Source organism: Engystomops pustulosus, chromosome 2 (genome assembly GCF_040894005.1).
Source record: "Engystomops pustulosus chromosome 2, aEngPut4.maternal, whole genome shotgun sequence".
Taxonomy (NCBI): Eukaryota; Metazoa; Chordata; class Amphibia; order Anura; family Leptodactylidae; genus Engystomops; species Engystomops pustulosus.
The window spans coordinates 196,470,777-196,488,219 of NC_092412.1; the positions used below are offsets into that span (position 1 = coordinate 196,470,777).

The 17,443-nt window shown below is 44.3% G+C and overlaps 1 protein-coding gene across 1 annotated transcript; it reads right to left on the reverse strand.

Moving 5' to 3' along the window:
* Window positions 1–4,083: 4,083 nt before the first annotated feature.
* SLC19A2 (solute carrier family 19 member 2) lies at window positions 4,084–16,721 on the reverse strand. Its single transcript, XM_072137745.1, has 6 exons — window positions 16,348–16,721; window positions 13,444–14,016; window positions 9,660–9,891; window positions 9,094–9,286; window positions 6,066–6,207; window positions 4,084–5,060 (listed from the first exon to the last, which is right to left on the reverse strand). The coding sequence occupies exons 1-6, from the start codon at window positions 16,519–16,521 to the stop codon at window positions 4,938–4,940; spliced, it is 1,437 nt and encodes a 478-aa protein (XP_071993846.1). The 5' UTR covers window positions 16,522–16,721; the 3' UTR covers window positions 4,084–4,937.
* Window positions 16,722–17,443: the final 722 nt, after the last annotated feature.

Here is a 17,443-nt window from a genome sequence, read left to right on the forward strand (position 1 = left end):
GTATGAAAACATAATAAAACCTATTTATTACCCACATAATTTTACTAACCAAAAGAATAAGGCCTCTTTCACACTGCCATTGTGGGGACATTTATATTTCCCCATAGACACCTATGGCGCCCAGCGACAGGACGGTGACCACACCCATGTGGCGCCATACCGTAACATGCACAGGGAAAAGATAGAGCATGCTCTAGCTTTCCCTATACGTATGGCCGTGCATCACTTTGGAGAAGGGAGAGGTGAGCAGCCTAAGGCCTGTTACACACGGATGTGTGCGGCCTGTGTATACATGCTATATGGTGGCATGATCCAACGGGTTGCAAACAGTGCAGTGGTCTGTGAGAGATTTACAAAGTGGACTGCTGCTGGAGTCAGTGCTTCAAGAGCCACCACACACGGACATATCCAGGATATATCGGCTACAAGTATCACATTCCGTGTTTCAAGCCAATCTTGACCAGTAGCCAGAGGAGTCTTACCTGGGCCAGGGAGGAAAAAAAAAAAGAACTGGATTGTTGCTCAGTGGTCCCAAGTGTAGTTTTCAGACTAAACTAAATTTAGCATTTCATTTGGAAATCAAGGTCCCAGAGTTTGGAGGAAAAGAACCAAAACAAGCTGATTGATGTCTAGGGTGAAGTTTCCACAATCGGTGGTGGTTTGTCGTCTGCAGGTGTAGGTCCACTAGGGGAGATTTATCATCAAGTTTCTCAGGTTAAACTGTTCTAGTTGCCCATGGAAACCATTTAGCGCTCAGCTCTAATTTTGTAAACAACTGTGGGGAAATAAAAACTGAGCTTTCATTGGTTTCCATAAGCAACTAGAACTGTTCTGCTATGAGAGACTTATGATAAATCTCCCCCACTGTGTTTTATCAAGGTCAGCGCAGCTGTCTACAAGGAAATCTTAGACCACTTTATGCCTCCTTCTGCTGACAAGCTTTATGGAGATGGAATTTTCATTTTCCAGCAGGACTTGGCACTTTTGGACAGGTGCTAATACTTGGTTTAATAACTACAGTGTCACTGTGCTCGATTCCCCAACAAACTCACCTGACCATAACCCCATAGAGAATCTATGAGATATCGTCAAGAAGTTGAGACACGAGACCCAACTATGAAGAACAGCAGAAGACTGATTCCATCACACCTCTGCACTGCCATCACCTGATCGCCTCCATTCCACACTGCATGGATGCAGTCATTCATGCTAAAGGAGCCCCAACCAAGTATTGAGAGCATTTGCTGCAAACTTTTAATTTGCCAACATTTTACAGTTGGTAATAAATAATATTCTACTTTTCTCAATAGATATTAGAGATATTGACTTTTGGGTTTTCCTTGGAGGTAAGCCATAACCATCAAACATAAAAAAATAATTTGAAAAAGTTCACTCTATTTGTAATGACTCTATATAATTTAAGTTTCACTTTTTGAATTGAATTACTGAAAAAAATAAGAGTATCACCAAAAAGTTATTTATCTCAACTGCACCTTGGCAGCATTATGAACTCGTTCTGAGAAGCTCCTCCTACTCTGCACCTGTATTAATTTCACCCCTTGAAACTGGTTACCTGTATAAAAGACACACCTGACCACACATTTAATTGAAAAAACACAAGATGACTGTCAATTTTCAAGATGCAAGATGTCACCTCATAGGTTGAAGAGTATTCTGAGGCAGGTCAGGAATCAGACCAGGACTGCATGGGAGGACTTGGCCAATGTCCTGAAGTAAGAGGAGACCAGTCTAAGCTTACTGTCAATAACACACTATGCAGGATTAAAATCCTGCAGGGCATGCAAAGTCCACTTGCTCACACCAGAACATATCCAGGCCCATTTAAAGTTTGCAAAATGAATAGCTTCAAACGCATACGTAAAAAGTCATAACAGAAAGTACAACAAAATTGTATAACTTTTTATTACAAAGACATGGGCAATGCAAGGTTTGTAACTTATAGGCAGACCCACATGAAAGGCACTGGGGGGTATGTACCAGAAAGGGGGGTGGCAGTTGTGTCAGCATTAAATTCTATGCCAGGCCGTGCCTTATTACAATATATGTAGGATATACACTGTCCATAAAGGTCAAAACTGAATAGAAAATTAAGCGCAGTCAAATAATTTATACATTTAAACAGTATATAAAAATATATTTACTATTATAAACTTCTGTATATGGGGGGGGGGCATTATGTTACATACAAGTTGTTTCTTTTACAATTTCAACCCCGTACCATTGTATTTAATCAGAAAGTAACGAAGCTCCATTCTTCAGTAGTAAGATCCTTGTGCAGCAATGTAAAGCCCCTCCTACACTGGCGTTTTTCACGCGCGAGTTCTGCGCGTGCATTTGACACGCAGAACTTGCATTGCACTCTGTCCCATTGTATTCAATGGGTCTTTCTTCATTAGCGTTGTTTTTCACGCGCGTGCTTGCGTTCGTTTGCACGCGCGTCAAAATCGCAGCATGCTCTATTTTTGTTTTTCACGCCCCATTCAAGTCTATGGGGACGTATCAAAAACGCATTGCACTCGCGAACATTGCAAGTGCAATGCGTTTTAAACGTAAGGGTTGCTAGGTGACCAGAATAACAGTATTTCCCCTGCTCGCGAACGATCATTTAATTAAAAAAGAACAGCGCAGAACACAGCGCAAAACAGATGTTCGGCACATCTGCTTACTTGTCGGGAGATACGCGCGGAACGGTGCGCCCAAAATAGCATGTGAAGAACAATATATATGTGTGTGAAGAACACATTGCAGATGTATTTAAACATCTGCAATTTGTTCTTCACACACATATATATTGTTCTTTACATGCTATTTTGGGCGCACCGTTCCGCGCGTATCTCCCGACAAGTAAGCAGATGTGCCGAACATCTGTAATCTATTCTGCACTGTGTTTTTCTCTTAAATGATCCTGTGTTCACTGTTTTTATTCTATTCTTCACATCTGCTAACTTGTCGGGAGATAATATACACGGGGAACAGTGACGAATAGATCGCAGATGTTTGCAACTTATCAGAAGACATTATTTTTCAATTAAATAACCCATTTTAATCCCAAACCATGGTCCCTTTGAAAAATGCTCGATTCTCCCATTGACTCGCGCGTGAAAAAAACGCAAAAAAAAACGCTAACAACACGCGTGTGAAAAACGCAAAAACGCTAATTACTCCAAGGAAAAATGGAACAAAAACGCAGCCAAAAACGTCAGTTTTTCACGCATTGCACCCTGACGTGAAACGCAACGCTAGTGTGGAAGAGGCCTAAGGCTCACACAAAAGATGTGCTGTGGCACCCTGTGAGAAAACACGGAGGCTCTTAATGGATAAATGAAGGACATCTTAAAAGCAATGCATCCTGGGAAGGAGTATGCAAATAAGCTTGGTGTACTAGCCAAATTTATCAGCCCCAACCTCAATCAGATGAGCCAAGATCATTTTCTTAGGATTTTTTCACTCTGCAAAAACGTGCAACGTGAAAAAGTCCTAAACCTGCGAGTCAATGTCTTATCCTTTGAATAGTCTTAAAAACATGACGAGGAATATCACTTTCTAAGTTTTAGCTGTAAATGAGGCCTGAGCAGGGATTATTAAAAGAGACTTCCAGGAAAAAAAAAAAATTTAAATAAGAAAAAATTACAATTTGGAAAATAATAATTTTCAATGCATTTTGAACATTCATGTAGGATCATTGAAAAAGGATGCAGATTTGCGTAGCACAGGCTGCGAGAGCCATTTATCACAATGTTGTCTGGTTTATTTATGAAATAAGGCTCAAGTAGTAGTACAAAAAAAACCAAAACAAAATGTGGTGATAAATCATCAGCGCAAATCTGCATAATAAATGGTGAAAAATTCCCCCAATGTTGAATCCGAAACGGTAGAAAATCAGAAGTGGGATAAAATTCTACTTTTAACCCGTAAATACAACATAAATCAAATTTTTCCATTTTGAGATTGTAGATTTGTTTTCTTCCATTTTCTGTACATGATTATGGGCTGCCATTATGTGTGGCCTCTGGTAACAGCATTTAGTTATCTACTTTACAGCTGCATCACGATAGGCAAGACTTTGCCGTTAGCTTCCATTGTAATACCATGGTATGTAAAGGAGGTAACTGCTGCAAAAAAAAAAAAAAACCGTGCACAGAGATTCTTCTCTAATATTGTTTCCTATGAACAGGAGAAATGCATTATGCGTATTATTACTTCACTTCATAATTACAGAAATGCGGCATTACCCTTTTTAAGGGGCGATCATAGCGAGATAGAAGATGGCCCTATAGTTAGGCAGGTGAAGCAGGTCAGTCTTCTGTCTTCTGCTGATCATCTGTGAGGGCTAAGGAGATCAGCATCTAGCCATATAGTTAAAATAACAGACCATTCATATAATGCATTGATATCGCAGGCCATAAATACAGACCATGTCCAAAGCCTTTACATGTACAAATAAAAATATTTTTTTTATATTATCATTTATATATAAATCTGTAAAAATGAGCCATGTACTGGGGAATCAGTTCTGCCCCCCCAGTAGCCTTGATGTTGGATTACCTAAAGTAAAATAATAACCAAAGGTAAAGATCCAGCTTTAGCCAATTAGATTAGTGTCTGTGGTTTTGTATGTAATGATCACAATAACATCTTCATATCCCGACAGACGAAGTTATTGTGTCCAATAAATAAAACAGCAAATCTGGAACATTATCCATGTATTCCCCTAGGAGATGGAAGTGGATGTCTCTATGGACAGGCCTTGCCTGACATTATTCTCATACAGACAGGTACAGCATTTACATCACAATTCATAAATGTGGAGACTTGTCACTATAAGGTGCTGTATACATGTGCTACAGGACACAGCTCTGTATCCCGAAAAATACTTCATTATCGGACAGATGCCAGGTCTTCAGCAGAAGAATCTTTCACGTTCCAGAAGAATCCAGTTTCGCCTGTTTTTGTTGTTGACAGCCGTGTACAATATGATAGAGCCCACTGATCAAGAAGATCATGGCAATGACAGCAAAATATCCAGCATAAATTTTAAACTGAAAAAAAAAAAAAAAAAATTATATATTTTACATGTTTGGAATTGTATTTAGATCTGTGAAACAAAATAATTAGGATGTGGGTACCCCCTATAACAGAAGTGGGGATGCAGTCTGGAATAGCCCCTTTAGAACAAGAGTTATTATAGATCCCCACTTATAGCAGCAGTTAAAGAGGACCTGTCACCCATAATTTCAGCACTAGGAGCTGCTTACTAAAGTACTAAAGTAAGCAGCATCTAGTGCTTAAACAAACGCCGCAGTGTTAGAAGGATAGCGTTACCGGAAACCTCCGATAACGCTAACACTGCCGCAGAGTACAATGTAAACGTCGGACCGCTCGCAAAGTGGTCCGATGTATTCATGAGGCTGATCGCACATTGTAATGAAAGGGGTTAAAGTGAGTCTTCTGCAGACCCCAGGCTATCATGACGATGGATCGCCACTCACCGATGATGTCACGGGGAGCGACGATCCTCAGCAAGATGGTGGTGCCCATGCACCGCCAATTTTTTTAAGCCGCCAGCACCAACCGCTGGCGTTACCGGTAAGCCTTTGCAGCAATATGCAGCAAAGACTTAGCGGCTATGGAGAGGGCTTAGCTTGTGAACCCTCTCCACACACCCGGCATGTGATGTACTATTACGTCACATGTCGATAAGGGGTTAAAGAGAAACAAACCCTGGTGGCCCAAATTACACAGCCAGGTCACCGTTATAGAGGGTGGTCCTAACCTCTCCGCTTATCTGAATTTATCAATGCAGCAATAAGTATTTAAGATCCGGTGAGTGACGCTTGCTTCTTATTCTATTGGATGAATGCTGTTTGCAATACCTGCGTTTCGCTGAGTTGATGTAACACCCCCGTCCCCTTATTGTGTCCAAAGTCCGGACAATGCCCTGCTTTATTGGCATGGTTATGTAATATACAGTAATAATGTGATAAACATACAACAAAATACAAGTACCTAGTACAACCTAGTTATAGTGGAACAAATCAACTTACTTGTGTAAATAAATCCAAGCCAAGGACGCTGGAATCCACAACTATCACAGTCATCACTGTTTGTAACAGCAAGGCAGTGAAAGTATTAACTCCGAAAACCAGAGCATAGCACTCCATGCTTAGATTAGCAGCAATCTGAAATCTACAGAAAAAGAAACCATTAGCCTTCAACAACAATGTCCACAGAAAAAAAAAATTCTGAGAGATGTAACATATCACAAATGCATAAGTAACTTGTTCAGTCCTAGCACCATGTATATGAAGGCCGCTCATGATAATCCTTGTATGGGTTACTGAGTAGGCGTATGAATACAGGGAACACAAACCTGCCTTTTATCATAGCATACAAATGTATGCCCAAACACTTAAAGGGGTTGTCCATTTTCAGCAAATGATGGATATGGTTTTGTATGGAAAAGTTAGACAATTTTAGAATACACCTTCTGTATCAATTCCTCGTGGATTTCTAGATCTGTGCTTGCTGTCCTTCTATGGAAAGCTTCTACACTCGTCAAAAAAAAATAATAAAGAGAACACTTAAACAACACAATACAAATTCCAAACTTTTAAAACTTCTGTGAAATCAAACTGTCCACTTAGAAAGCAACACGGATTTCAATCAATTTCACAGGCAATTTGCAAGACTCATGGTAGCATGAAGCAGACTCTACAAGCCACACAAGTGGCTCAGGTAATGCAGCTCATCCAGGATGGCACATCAATGCGAGTTGTGGCGTCTGTTTGGTAGTGTCCAGAGGCTGGAGGTGCTACCAGGAGACAGGCCAGTACCCCAAGAGACTTGGAGGGGGCCATAGGAGGGCAACAATTCAGCAAAAACACCGCTACCTCCACCTTTGTGCAATAAGTAACAGGAGGAGCACTGCCAGAGCCCTACAAAATGACCTCCAGCAGCCACAAATGTGCATGTGTTCACACAAACAGTTAGAAACCAACTCCATGAGGATGGTATAAGGGCCTGACGTCCACAGATGGGAGTTGTGCTCATAACCCAACACCATGCAGGATGCTTGCCAGAGACCACCAGGAGATCCACACTGAGCACACGTGACAATCTGGAGAGGCTGTGGAGAGCGATCTGCTACCTGCAACATCCTCCAGCATGAACGGTTTGGCAGTGGATGAGTAATGGTGTGTGGCTGCATTTCTTTGGAGGACCGACAGCTGTGACTCCAAATCCAGAGCTTCATTGGTTAATAAATTTGATTTCCATTGATGACTTTTGTGATTTTGTTGTCCGCACTTCCAACTTACAGAACACAGTATTCAATGACAATATTTCGTTTATTCAGATCTAGGATGTGTTATTTCCAGTGGGTAGAAATCTCTCCATGTTTGTGATGGACACACAGGTGCAGGAGCGTTTTATTATCACAGAGCAATAAGAGTTGTGTGATAGAACGGCTCCTGCAACTGCGTGTCCATCGCATGACCAGGTACAGATTTCTATACAGTGGTCGTAAACATCAAAGCTTTCTATTGCAGGACAGCAAGCACGGATCTAGAAAACCAAGGAATTTATATAGAAATTATTTAACTTTTCCTTAATCAATTATTTTCTGAAAGTGGACAACCCCTTTAAAAACAAGTTAGTAAACAAGGCACCTTCTCTTCTATTAGACATTGCGTTCATATTGTAGGAGTCACACAAGTAAATGGTGTAAAAGAGGTATTTAAAAGGGGTTATCCGGGTTTTAAAAATTACTGAGGGCAGGGCTGGGGAGGGCTATTTAAAAATAATAAACATGTACTTACCTCGTCCTGCGCCACGGCCGGTCTCCTCTGTGCGCCGGTTTCATTACAAGGGTGCACAGGGAGCTTCCGGACGGCTGGAAGCTCCCATCCGACACCATCTCCCAGAGCTTACAACGCTGAGAGATAGGGACGGATGGGAGGAGCCGGCCACATCACCGACCGGAAACTTCCTGTGCGCGGCTTCTGTGCCCCTGTAAACAAACAGGGGCACGGATTGAAGGGACCACGGCGCAGGACATCAGAGGCGCCAGAGGTGGTAAGTAAATGTTTATTATTTTTAAATAGCCCTCCCCAGCCCGGCCATAAGTAGGGTTTTAGAACCCGGATAACCCCTTTAATACTTCATTTTATGCAATGATCAATATGGGTCTGTCCCCCCACCAGTTCCAAAACCAAGAGTGAAGTCACTTTTGGCTCTTCTCATTTGGAGTGAATAGGGCTTCCCTGCTACATTGCTACTGGGCAATACATTTACAGCCAGGCACAGGATTTAATCCTATCAATATAAAACAAGGGATCTGGTTCCAAAGGTTTTGTTTGGATAAGGTTTTCTTGCTTTGTTATTTAATCCTGCTTTGGCATCAAATATACAGATCCTACAAAGCCATGTAATACTAAGTCTGAACATGAATGTAAGCAGTGGCTCAGCAGGGTCTGAAAAAATGTATTTTGCATTCATGGACCATGAAGAACTTTGTTTTTACTGGAAATGTGGATTAACCATTAGTCTCTTACAGTATGAGAGATGTACAAAGCCAACCTATAGTATAAGGACACTACCAAGCACCATCTAAATTTCCTATTTAGGAGGAGATTAGAACCAATTTTATTTTATATGCACATAAAAAGCTGCAGACAGTGTCAGGTAGTAACCCTAAAGTTCAAACTTTCCTGTTGTGTGCGATGTTAGTAACTGCAGAACTGTGAAATATTTATATTCCAGGGAGTAGCTAGTACTAAGGAAGTCTCCTTTGATCTCTGCAATCAAACTGCCCCAGCCCCTCCCTTCTGCTGTAATATCTAACGAGAAGCCTGATATAGCTCTTACTCAGAGCTTTCAAGGAAAGCACATCAGTGCACCAAGTCCAGATTGCGTCCTGGAATGTGAACCCTTTTTCACAGTCCTGCTGCAACAAAGGGAAACACAAAGATGTGATTAAATAGATTTCCAGGGCCTAGCACTGTATGCAGCTTTATGTGGTCCAAACTGAAGATTGGTTTTAACTAAAATATGACAAGGGATCACTGTACTTACGTTGCAATTGTGATGAGAATCATGTAGATACTTCTAAAGAGGACATACATGACATAGCAAACCCAAATGTTTCCAATTATGTCCATGATATATACAGTCACAGCAATGATCAGAGCAAATACAGCCAGCAACAGCTCTCCCCAAGTGGACCACGAAATTTTAACAAAGCCGACAATGAAGACGGCAACCGCACCTAAAGAACAGAAGAATCACAACGAATGTCAACTCCTGCAGAGACACCATCTATGTATACACACACAATAACCATTGCTGTACGTAAATGTTACATATTAGGGGTATTTATAGACTAGGTGTGAAAACCATCAAACATGAGGAAAAAATGCTCAAAAACCATCTGCAAGCATTCACCATGTGCCATTACAACCAGCATGCTCAGTCATGTTTTATAACGTACAACTTGTGATCGGTGATAAAATCTACAAGTAACGCAAGTCTTGCCTCATAACTGTGTGTGTAGCGTTGTGCTGCTGGTCACACCTCACAGATGAGGAAATAACTGCAGAGTCATCGCTATGTAGCTTCTCCTAGACCTAAAATCAACTTACCTAGTAATGTAGATACCGCTTCCACACTGCCATTGTAAATATCTGAATGAGAAGAAGGAGCAACTTTTTCCCATAATCCCTGGGAATAATTCACCACTTGGAAGTATCCACAAGTAGACAGCGCCCACCAGACTGACCAGCAGAGGAGGGTGCGGGACGAGTAACAGTGCAAGAAGTCCTTCCATAATGTATACAGCACAGTCTTCAGTGTAACACTCCTCTTCTCTGTCATCTATGAAATGAGGACATTGTCAGACAGCTGCATGTGACAATACATACTAAAAGAACACACATATAGTCCAAAGCCGTCATAGAAGAGCAGTCTGACATCAAGTTTATATTATTGTTGGTCCCAAGGTAAAAGAGGTTTCCTCATCTAAGCCATTAGCTGGAGATGAGGTAAAGGTTAATGGTTCATTCTCTTTGCTTCTATGAAAGATTATTTGGAATATTTACTCAGCTGATTTCATATCTCCCATAGAATTTAGTAGAGATCCATTCTAAGTGAAAGAAAAAAATAATCCTTCACCTCTTAAACTCTATTTCCCTCCCCCTGTGCTTCATCACAAGACATGGCCAGCAGATATTTACTCCATCCCAGAAGTCTTGCCAAATTCCCTCTGGTGTCTGACTCCATTGCTTTTCTATTTGGACGCCGTAAGCCCATTTAGATTTTGAGAAACCACTCTTTGTTATTTTGTGCCAATTAAAGGAAACCTACCACTTGTAGTGGCAGGTTTCTGATGGAAATACCGGGCACCAGCTCAGGGTGAGCTGGTGGCGGAGCTTATTTTAGTTAGTGTTTTAAACCGCGGTATCGCGGTTTAAAACACTTTTTAAACTTTATAGCCGGCGCAGGGAGGTACGCGCTCGGCGCTTACCATGCGCGCGGCTCTCATTCACTTCCTATGTAGCCGCGCGCATGGTAAGCGCCGAGCGCGTACCTGCCTGCGCCGGCTATAAAGTTTAAAAAGTGTTTTAAACCTCGATACCGCGGTTTAAAACACTAACTAAAATAAGCTCCGGCACCAGCTCACCCTGAGCTGGTGCCCGGTATTTCCATCAGAAACCTGCCACTACAAGTGGTAGGTTTCCTTTAACGGCCAAAAAAAGCTTATACACGATTTTAGAATTTACTATGGTGATCAGCTTCATTCTTTTAAGAAAATCTGTCAAGATTCTACCTGCTTGGTAGATCCAGATGGTGGGTTCCCCAAATGTAACTTCTCCCTATACACCATTTACTTCTTTTCTAAAACGTAGTGTGTTTTAATAGTTATTTATATGCCAATTAGTTGCAGAGGCAACTCGGGGCTTGGCGTAGCCTCTGAGCTGCTGAGACTAAGGCTTCTCCACACTCCAAGTAGCCCTGCACATCCCTGCTGCTTGTGAACGTGGCAGCACGGCCCACTTAGTGGTCCCTGATGCATCGTCAGCCAGAAGTAAGCTCTGCAAACGTGCAGAAGTTCCTGGTCCCCTGCCAGCTTCACTACAAAATACTAGGAGCCATTGTGTATGCACAGGCCATGCCACCACCATCTAGAGACTTTAATTTCATAGTTTAAATTAATTTCTAAATTGTAAAGGTATAATACCAGCACAAACGATGATCAGATGTAGCACCTTTTTTGGAAAAAAGCTGTTGTGTTTTTCAACCCCTTTCAAAGCTGAATCCATGACTAAGTAATTTCCCAGCTGAAATTATGGGGTCAAAGAGTAGGATCTAGGAGTTGTATTTTGTGTATGCCCTGTATTTATTTCACAAAAAAGGCCTATATGGCCTCACAAAAGACCCATTGGTCAAGGGATAGGGAGATAGTACATTTTCCCCATTAAAAACGTAAATCTTTATTGCAATTAGTTAAAATTGTGTTTCTTGACACTACCAGTAAATTTAAAAATCTACAGTCAGAAGGGGTTGATATTTCTCAGTGGCGTTGTAAACTAAATGGCGGCGATAGTCTTCTGTATTTTTTATATTTTATATTTGTAGAGGTGGCTACTCAAAGCTTGTAGCTCCTATACTTTCATCTACCCAAAGTGTGATAAGGATTTTTCTCGTCCTAATTTAGTTTCATGGGATCTATGGATGGGTCACCTTGGATCGGTGTAGCTCCAGAGAAGTGGAGTGGACTGTATAATGCTCATACATTTATTATTATACTGTGCTTGCAACTACTAGGTGTCCCACTCAGGCTCTCACTCTAGTTGTCCATAGTGCATCAAAATTACATTGTTGCAACAATGTTACTAAACACTGATGTCCTTCATTGGTAATCTATTTGATTCAGTCCCTCTATCGTACCACTATTTCTCTTTAGGAGATATTTTCCATTGATATCCACTCATCCATACAGCCACTCTGCATCCATTTATAATCTACTATATGCACATACACTCTTTAGTACTGCCGCTAATCTTCTAACTCCAATTCAAACCCTCTGTTCTGCTGAATAAAACCTAACTAAACACTACAGCCCCCCCGACATGTTTCGCCACATCCGTGGCGTCCTCAGGGGTGCCGGGGCTAAGTGTGCGATCTCTCAGTCCATCACTGCTATTTAAGACCTCTGTTTGTGACGTTTGTGACGTCTTCCGCTAGAGAGTGCATATCTGATTGGGTCCTAGTATTCGTGGCCAATTGGTTTACGTCCCTCTCAATCAAAGACCGCGCATGCGGGAATACTTGCATCTGGGAGGATACCGAAGCGGCGAGGAATCGTCTCGCATACGCTCATATTCGCGCATGCGCCCTAACTCGGAGTATTCGCATCATGCACGCATGCGCATGGACTTAGAACGATTCCCATCGATTCGAATGTGCAGGTGGCATTCCCACCATTCCTGCCCCACTCCAGGTATCAAACTCTAGTTTATGTTTTCATTATATGCTTTAATATGTCACTCAACAGTCTCTATAAATACTATAGTTGGACTGTAATAGATACAAGATAGTGTCAATCTGTCGTTGTTACAATTATTTAACATAATATAGTAAGTGTGTGTTTTATTTTGACAATCATTCTAGAACCTCTATTCAATTATTCAAGGTAAAAGATACTACAGGAAGGCGGCATAAGTAAAGCCTTCATTTAGTCCCTTTGGGCTAAGGCACTCAAGTCTCTCTATCCAACGCGCTTCAAGTTGTAATAGTTTTTTATCTGTGTTCCCCTTACGGGGTCCTGGTTTTATTTGGTCTATAGCCCAGAATTGTTGCAACAATGTAATTTTGATGCACTATGGACAACTAGAGTGAGAGCCTGAGTGGGACACCTAGTAGTTGCAAGCACAGTATAATAATAAATGTATGAGCATTATACAGTCCACTCCACTTCTCTGGAGCTACACCGATCCAAGGTGACCCATCCATAGATCCCATGAAACTAAATTAGGACGAGAAAAATCCTTATCACACTTTGGGTAGATGAAAGTATAGGAGCTACAAGCTTTGAGTAGCCACCTCTACAAATATAAAATATAAAAAATACAGAAGACTATCGCCGCCATTTAGTTTACAACGACACTGAGAAATATCAACCCCTTCTGACTGTAGATTTTTAAATTTACTGGTAGTGTCAAGAAACACAATTTTAACTAATTGAAATAAAGATTTACGTTTTTAATGGGGAAAATGTACTATCTCCCTATCCCTTGACCAATGGGTCTTTTGTGAGGCCATATAGGCCTTTTTTGTGAAATAAGTTCATTTGATGAGGACCCAGTCAAAAACTCATCCACAACTCACTTGTTATGCCCTGTATTTACATCCGATCCTAAGAATTACCTGGACCTTGGCACTGTGGGCATCAGTATTCAGGGGTATTTGAGCTTCAATCTCCTCAGCACACTCCAAGTCACCATTTTGTTGGTTTGGTTTCTTTCTTTTGCGGCTGTCAATTATGTTTTGATGAAAAAAAAGGCTTTTTATTGGCATTGGTAAAAACCAAGAGGCAGAGAAGGCAATAGAGACACTTATCAAGGAGATGACATTCAGACTGAAGAGAGACCAGTTGGCCACAGACACCAGGACCTGGCCGGTAACTGAACCTACAGTGAAACCGGTTAACGTTGCAGTGCGGCAGTAGCTGGTCACTTTCTGGTAGACTCCAGGCTCTACCATGCTGTAAATATAAGAATAATAGGCTATTTCAGTGGCTGTAGACATCCCATAGAAGAATTCAAGAAACTGGATGGCAAGTGTGCCCTGGGCGTAGAGGAGCATGAACCAGGTAATGATAAGGCTGAGCCCCTGTAGGATGATCACTGGTTTGTATCGGAGATAGTCCGTGGCAATGAAGACTGGGAAGAGCAAGATCAAGTAGGAATACGTCCAGACCGGATAAATTTCATTAAACACCTGAAAATAAAAGACATTCAGACATAAGCGAGTGGTTAGTGAGGTTCTCCATACACATTGAAGATAAGGAATAAGGTCACTGTAAATGATATTAGGAGACTACATGTTCTGTGACCATGGGAAGGCACCAGACTTACTCCTTATTACACTCCTCTCTGCTAGGGAAGTAGAAGCTGCAGTATCCTATTGACCAACATAAACCACATCTTTCAAATGACAAGTGTCGGAAGTGACTTGTATATCACAGAGCCAGGCACAATACCCCCTGCCTACTGACCACTACCATCATTTGGACTTTATATGACATCCACCACAGATATGCACTAAGAATTGTGATGCCACATACACTGCAAGTATAATAAGTGGGTCCCACCTGACTAATATGTATGGGGGCTTCCCAACTTCTCCCCTAATTACAGGTGTTGGGGGGTATGGGGCATGTAAGTATACAGGGTAGTTGGGAGGAAATGTTGACAGCTACAGTTGTCCTAACAGCACGCAGCGAAGGCACCGAAATCCATATCAAATAAAACAGTAGAGTGCACACTATGCATATAAATGGGGCAGTGCCCCTGTTCAGGTCATGGAGAACTTCCATACAAAACATGTAATAGCGTGCTACTAACCAGGGCTGATCAGCACAACACTACACATTATTTATTATTAACTGATAATACAGCAGTCACTGGAGAGCCCATCATTTTACTGGACATACAAGTGCTACATATCAAGACGAAATCTGTGATACAAGCGAATAATATCCCCCAACACTAATGAACATATAGCAGTACGACTGCCCAATGACACGTCCTCCCAACCAAAGAGGTCAGGTAACATCTTCTATGTAAGAAAATAATGACACGTTCTGTAGCTTTCTTGTACTTATTCATCAGAGTGACTCAATTATTCCAGAGGACGGAAGTTCTGACTAGAAAGTCCCGGAAACTTCAATGTTACTGTGTATGTTACCATGGTAACACAGTTTTATTATTACACTGCACAGTGATGCTATACAGGACATACATGCCATAAGGGGAAAGGACATATGGACTACGATGTCCACCCTACTTTACATATATGGATATGAGGGATGGCATTGTGTCAATGGGGGATTGCAGGAAGGGTTTCCTTCTCTAGCTGGCACTATGTACATGGTGGGGGCGAGTACCTCTCCAGCTACACAGGTGCAGGGTGAGGACCCCAAGCTACAGTACAACGGCTGCCACCTGGAAACTATGCAGACCGCCCCCACCCATCCAACTGGAGACTAGGCAGGCCACCGGGAAGTCCCCCCCCTTGACACACTAGGCAGACCACCGGGAAGTCCCCCCCCCCCTCCCTTGACACACTAGGCAGACCACCGGGAAGTCCCCCCCCCCCTCCCTTGACACACTAGGCAGACCACCGGGAAGTCCCCCCCCCCCTCCCTTGACACACTAGGCAGACCACCGGGAAGTCCCCCCCCCCCTCCCTTGACACACTAGGCAGACCACCGGGAAGTCCCCCCCCCCCTCCCTTGACACACTAGGCAGACCACCGGGAAGTCCCCCCCCCCCTCCCTTGACACACTAGGCAGACCACCGGGAAGTCCCCCCCCCCCTCCCTTGACACACTAGGCAGACCACCGGGAAGTCCCCCCCCCCCTCCCTTGACACACTAGGCAGACCACCGGGAAGTCCCCCCCCCCCTCCCTTGACACACTAGGCAGACCACCGGGAAGTCCCCCCCCCCTCCCTTGACACACTAGGCAGACCACCGGGAAGTCCCCCCCCCCCTCCCTTGACACACTAGGCAGACCACCGGGAAGTCCCCCCCCCCCTCCCTTGACACACTAGGCAGACCACCGGGAAGTCCCCCCCCCTTCCCTTGACACACTAGGCAGACCACCGGGAAGTCCCCCCCCCTTCCCTTGACACACTAGGCAGACCACCGGGAAGTCCCCCCCCCTTCCCTTGACACACTAGGCAGACCACCGGGAAGTCCCCCCCCCTTCCCTTGACACACTAGGCAGACCACCGGGAAGTCCCCCCCCCCCTCCCTTGACACACTAGGCAGACCACCGGGAAGTCCCCCCCCCCTCCCTTGACACACTAGGCAGACCACCGGGAAGTGTCCCCCCCCCCTGACACACTAGGCAGACCACCGGGAAGTCCCCCCCCCCCTTGACACACTAGACAGACCACCGGGAAGTCCCCCCCCCCCCTGACACACTAGGCAGGCCACCGGGAAGTCCCCCCACCCATCTGACCGGTCACTAGTCTGGCCACCAGGCATCCCCCTGGACAATAAGCAGGTAACCGGGATCCCCCTGCCCACATGGCCGGTACCCACCTGCCTCTCCGTGAGGTTCTTGTCCGGCCCCAGCAGGTATGGGGTGAGGAAGGGCTCCGAGGGTCGGAGGTTGGCGAAAAAGCCATTAGCGCAGAGGACACATGTGGGCAGCAGCCAGCCTCCCCGGGGCAGCAGCCTCTCCGTCCTCCCGGGCACTGCCTCCTTCAGCTCCATGACCGGGGTGCAGCCGGGTGTACGTGTAGGTAGCAAGGCACAGGGAGTGGTGTGCAGGTACGTAGCCGGCTGTCAGGTGCTATGTGTAGGTAGGAGCAGGACACGGCGCTGCCCGGAGCCGGCACAAGGTCACTGCCCTCCGGCCGCCTCATGTTTTGGAGTGTATCGCGTGACGGGTGTCTGGGCGGGGAGCGGGAGTGTTATCAGGACAAGCAGCCATTGGCGGAGGTGAGTCACATGACCTGTGTGTCATCTCATTACAATAACGTGACAGGGACATGCTGTACAGCACATGACTCCGGACTAGTGCGCGGCCACTACAGGGCGATCTACCGGCTCTGGGATATTTTTCCTGTTCGCAAGTCCTGGTTCGCCGGACAAGTTGTCCTCATTAATTTCCCCCTTCAATATTCCATATGATGTATCAGACAACCCATTTAGCTTCTTTTTTTACATTAACCCCTATGCGCACCACGACGTTATACTACGTCCCCGGGGCTAGATGCTTAGCGCACCGGGACGTAGTATAACGTCTAGCTTCTGGGACCGGCTCACGAACGGAGCCGGTACCAGAAGCAGCGGCTGTCAGCTGTCTATCACAGCTGACACCGCGCTGTAACACCCGCGATCGGAGCCGGCTCCGATCGCGGGTGTTAACCCCTTACACGCCGCGGTCAAGCATGACCGCGGCGTGTAAGGGTGTTCCTGCTGTGGATCGGATCCCCCGTGCCGCTTACCGGGGGATCCGATCCTCTTCCGGGCAGCTCCGAGGACTGGCATGTGCCCCGGAGCTGCCCGGTCTCCATGGCAGCCAGACCCCTTCCGGGTCTGGCTGTAAACTGTCTGAGCATGCGCAAGCTTGCTCAGACAGTTTACACTGCTCTACAATAAAATAGTATTGTAGAGCAGTGTATTGAACTTA

What these genes read in the sequence shown, in the direction of transcription:
- SLC19A2 (XM_072137745.1), bottom strand. Translation starts at nt 16,521, where the DNA reads ATGGAGCTGAAGGAGGCAGTGCCCGGGAGGACGGAGAGGCTGCTGCCC. An exon ending in CCCACAGTGCCAAGGTCCAG is followed by an intron (nt 9,892 to 13,443) that starts GTAATTCTTAGG and finishes CTCATTTCATAG; the next exon opens with ATGACAGAGAAGAGGAGTGT. An exon ending in GCTTGGATTTATTTACACAA is followed by an intron (nt 5,061 to 6,065) that starts GTAAGTTGATTT and finishes TTTTTTTTTCAG; the next exon opens with TTTAAAATTTATGCTGGATA.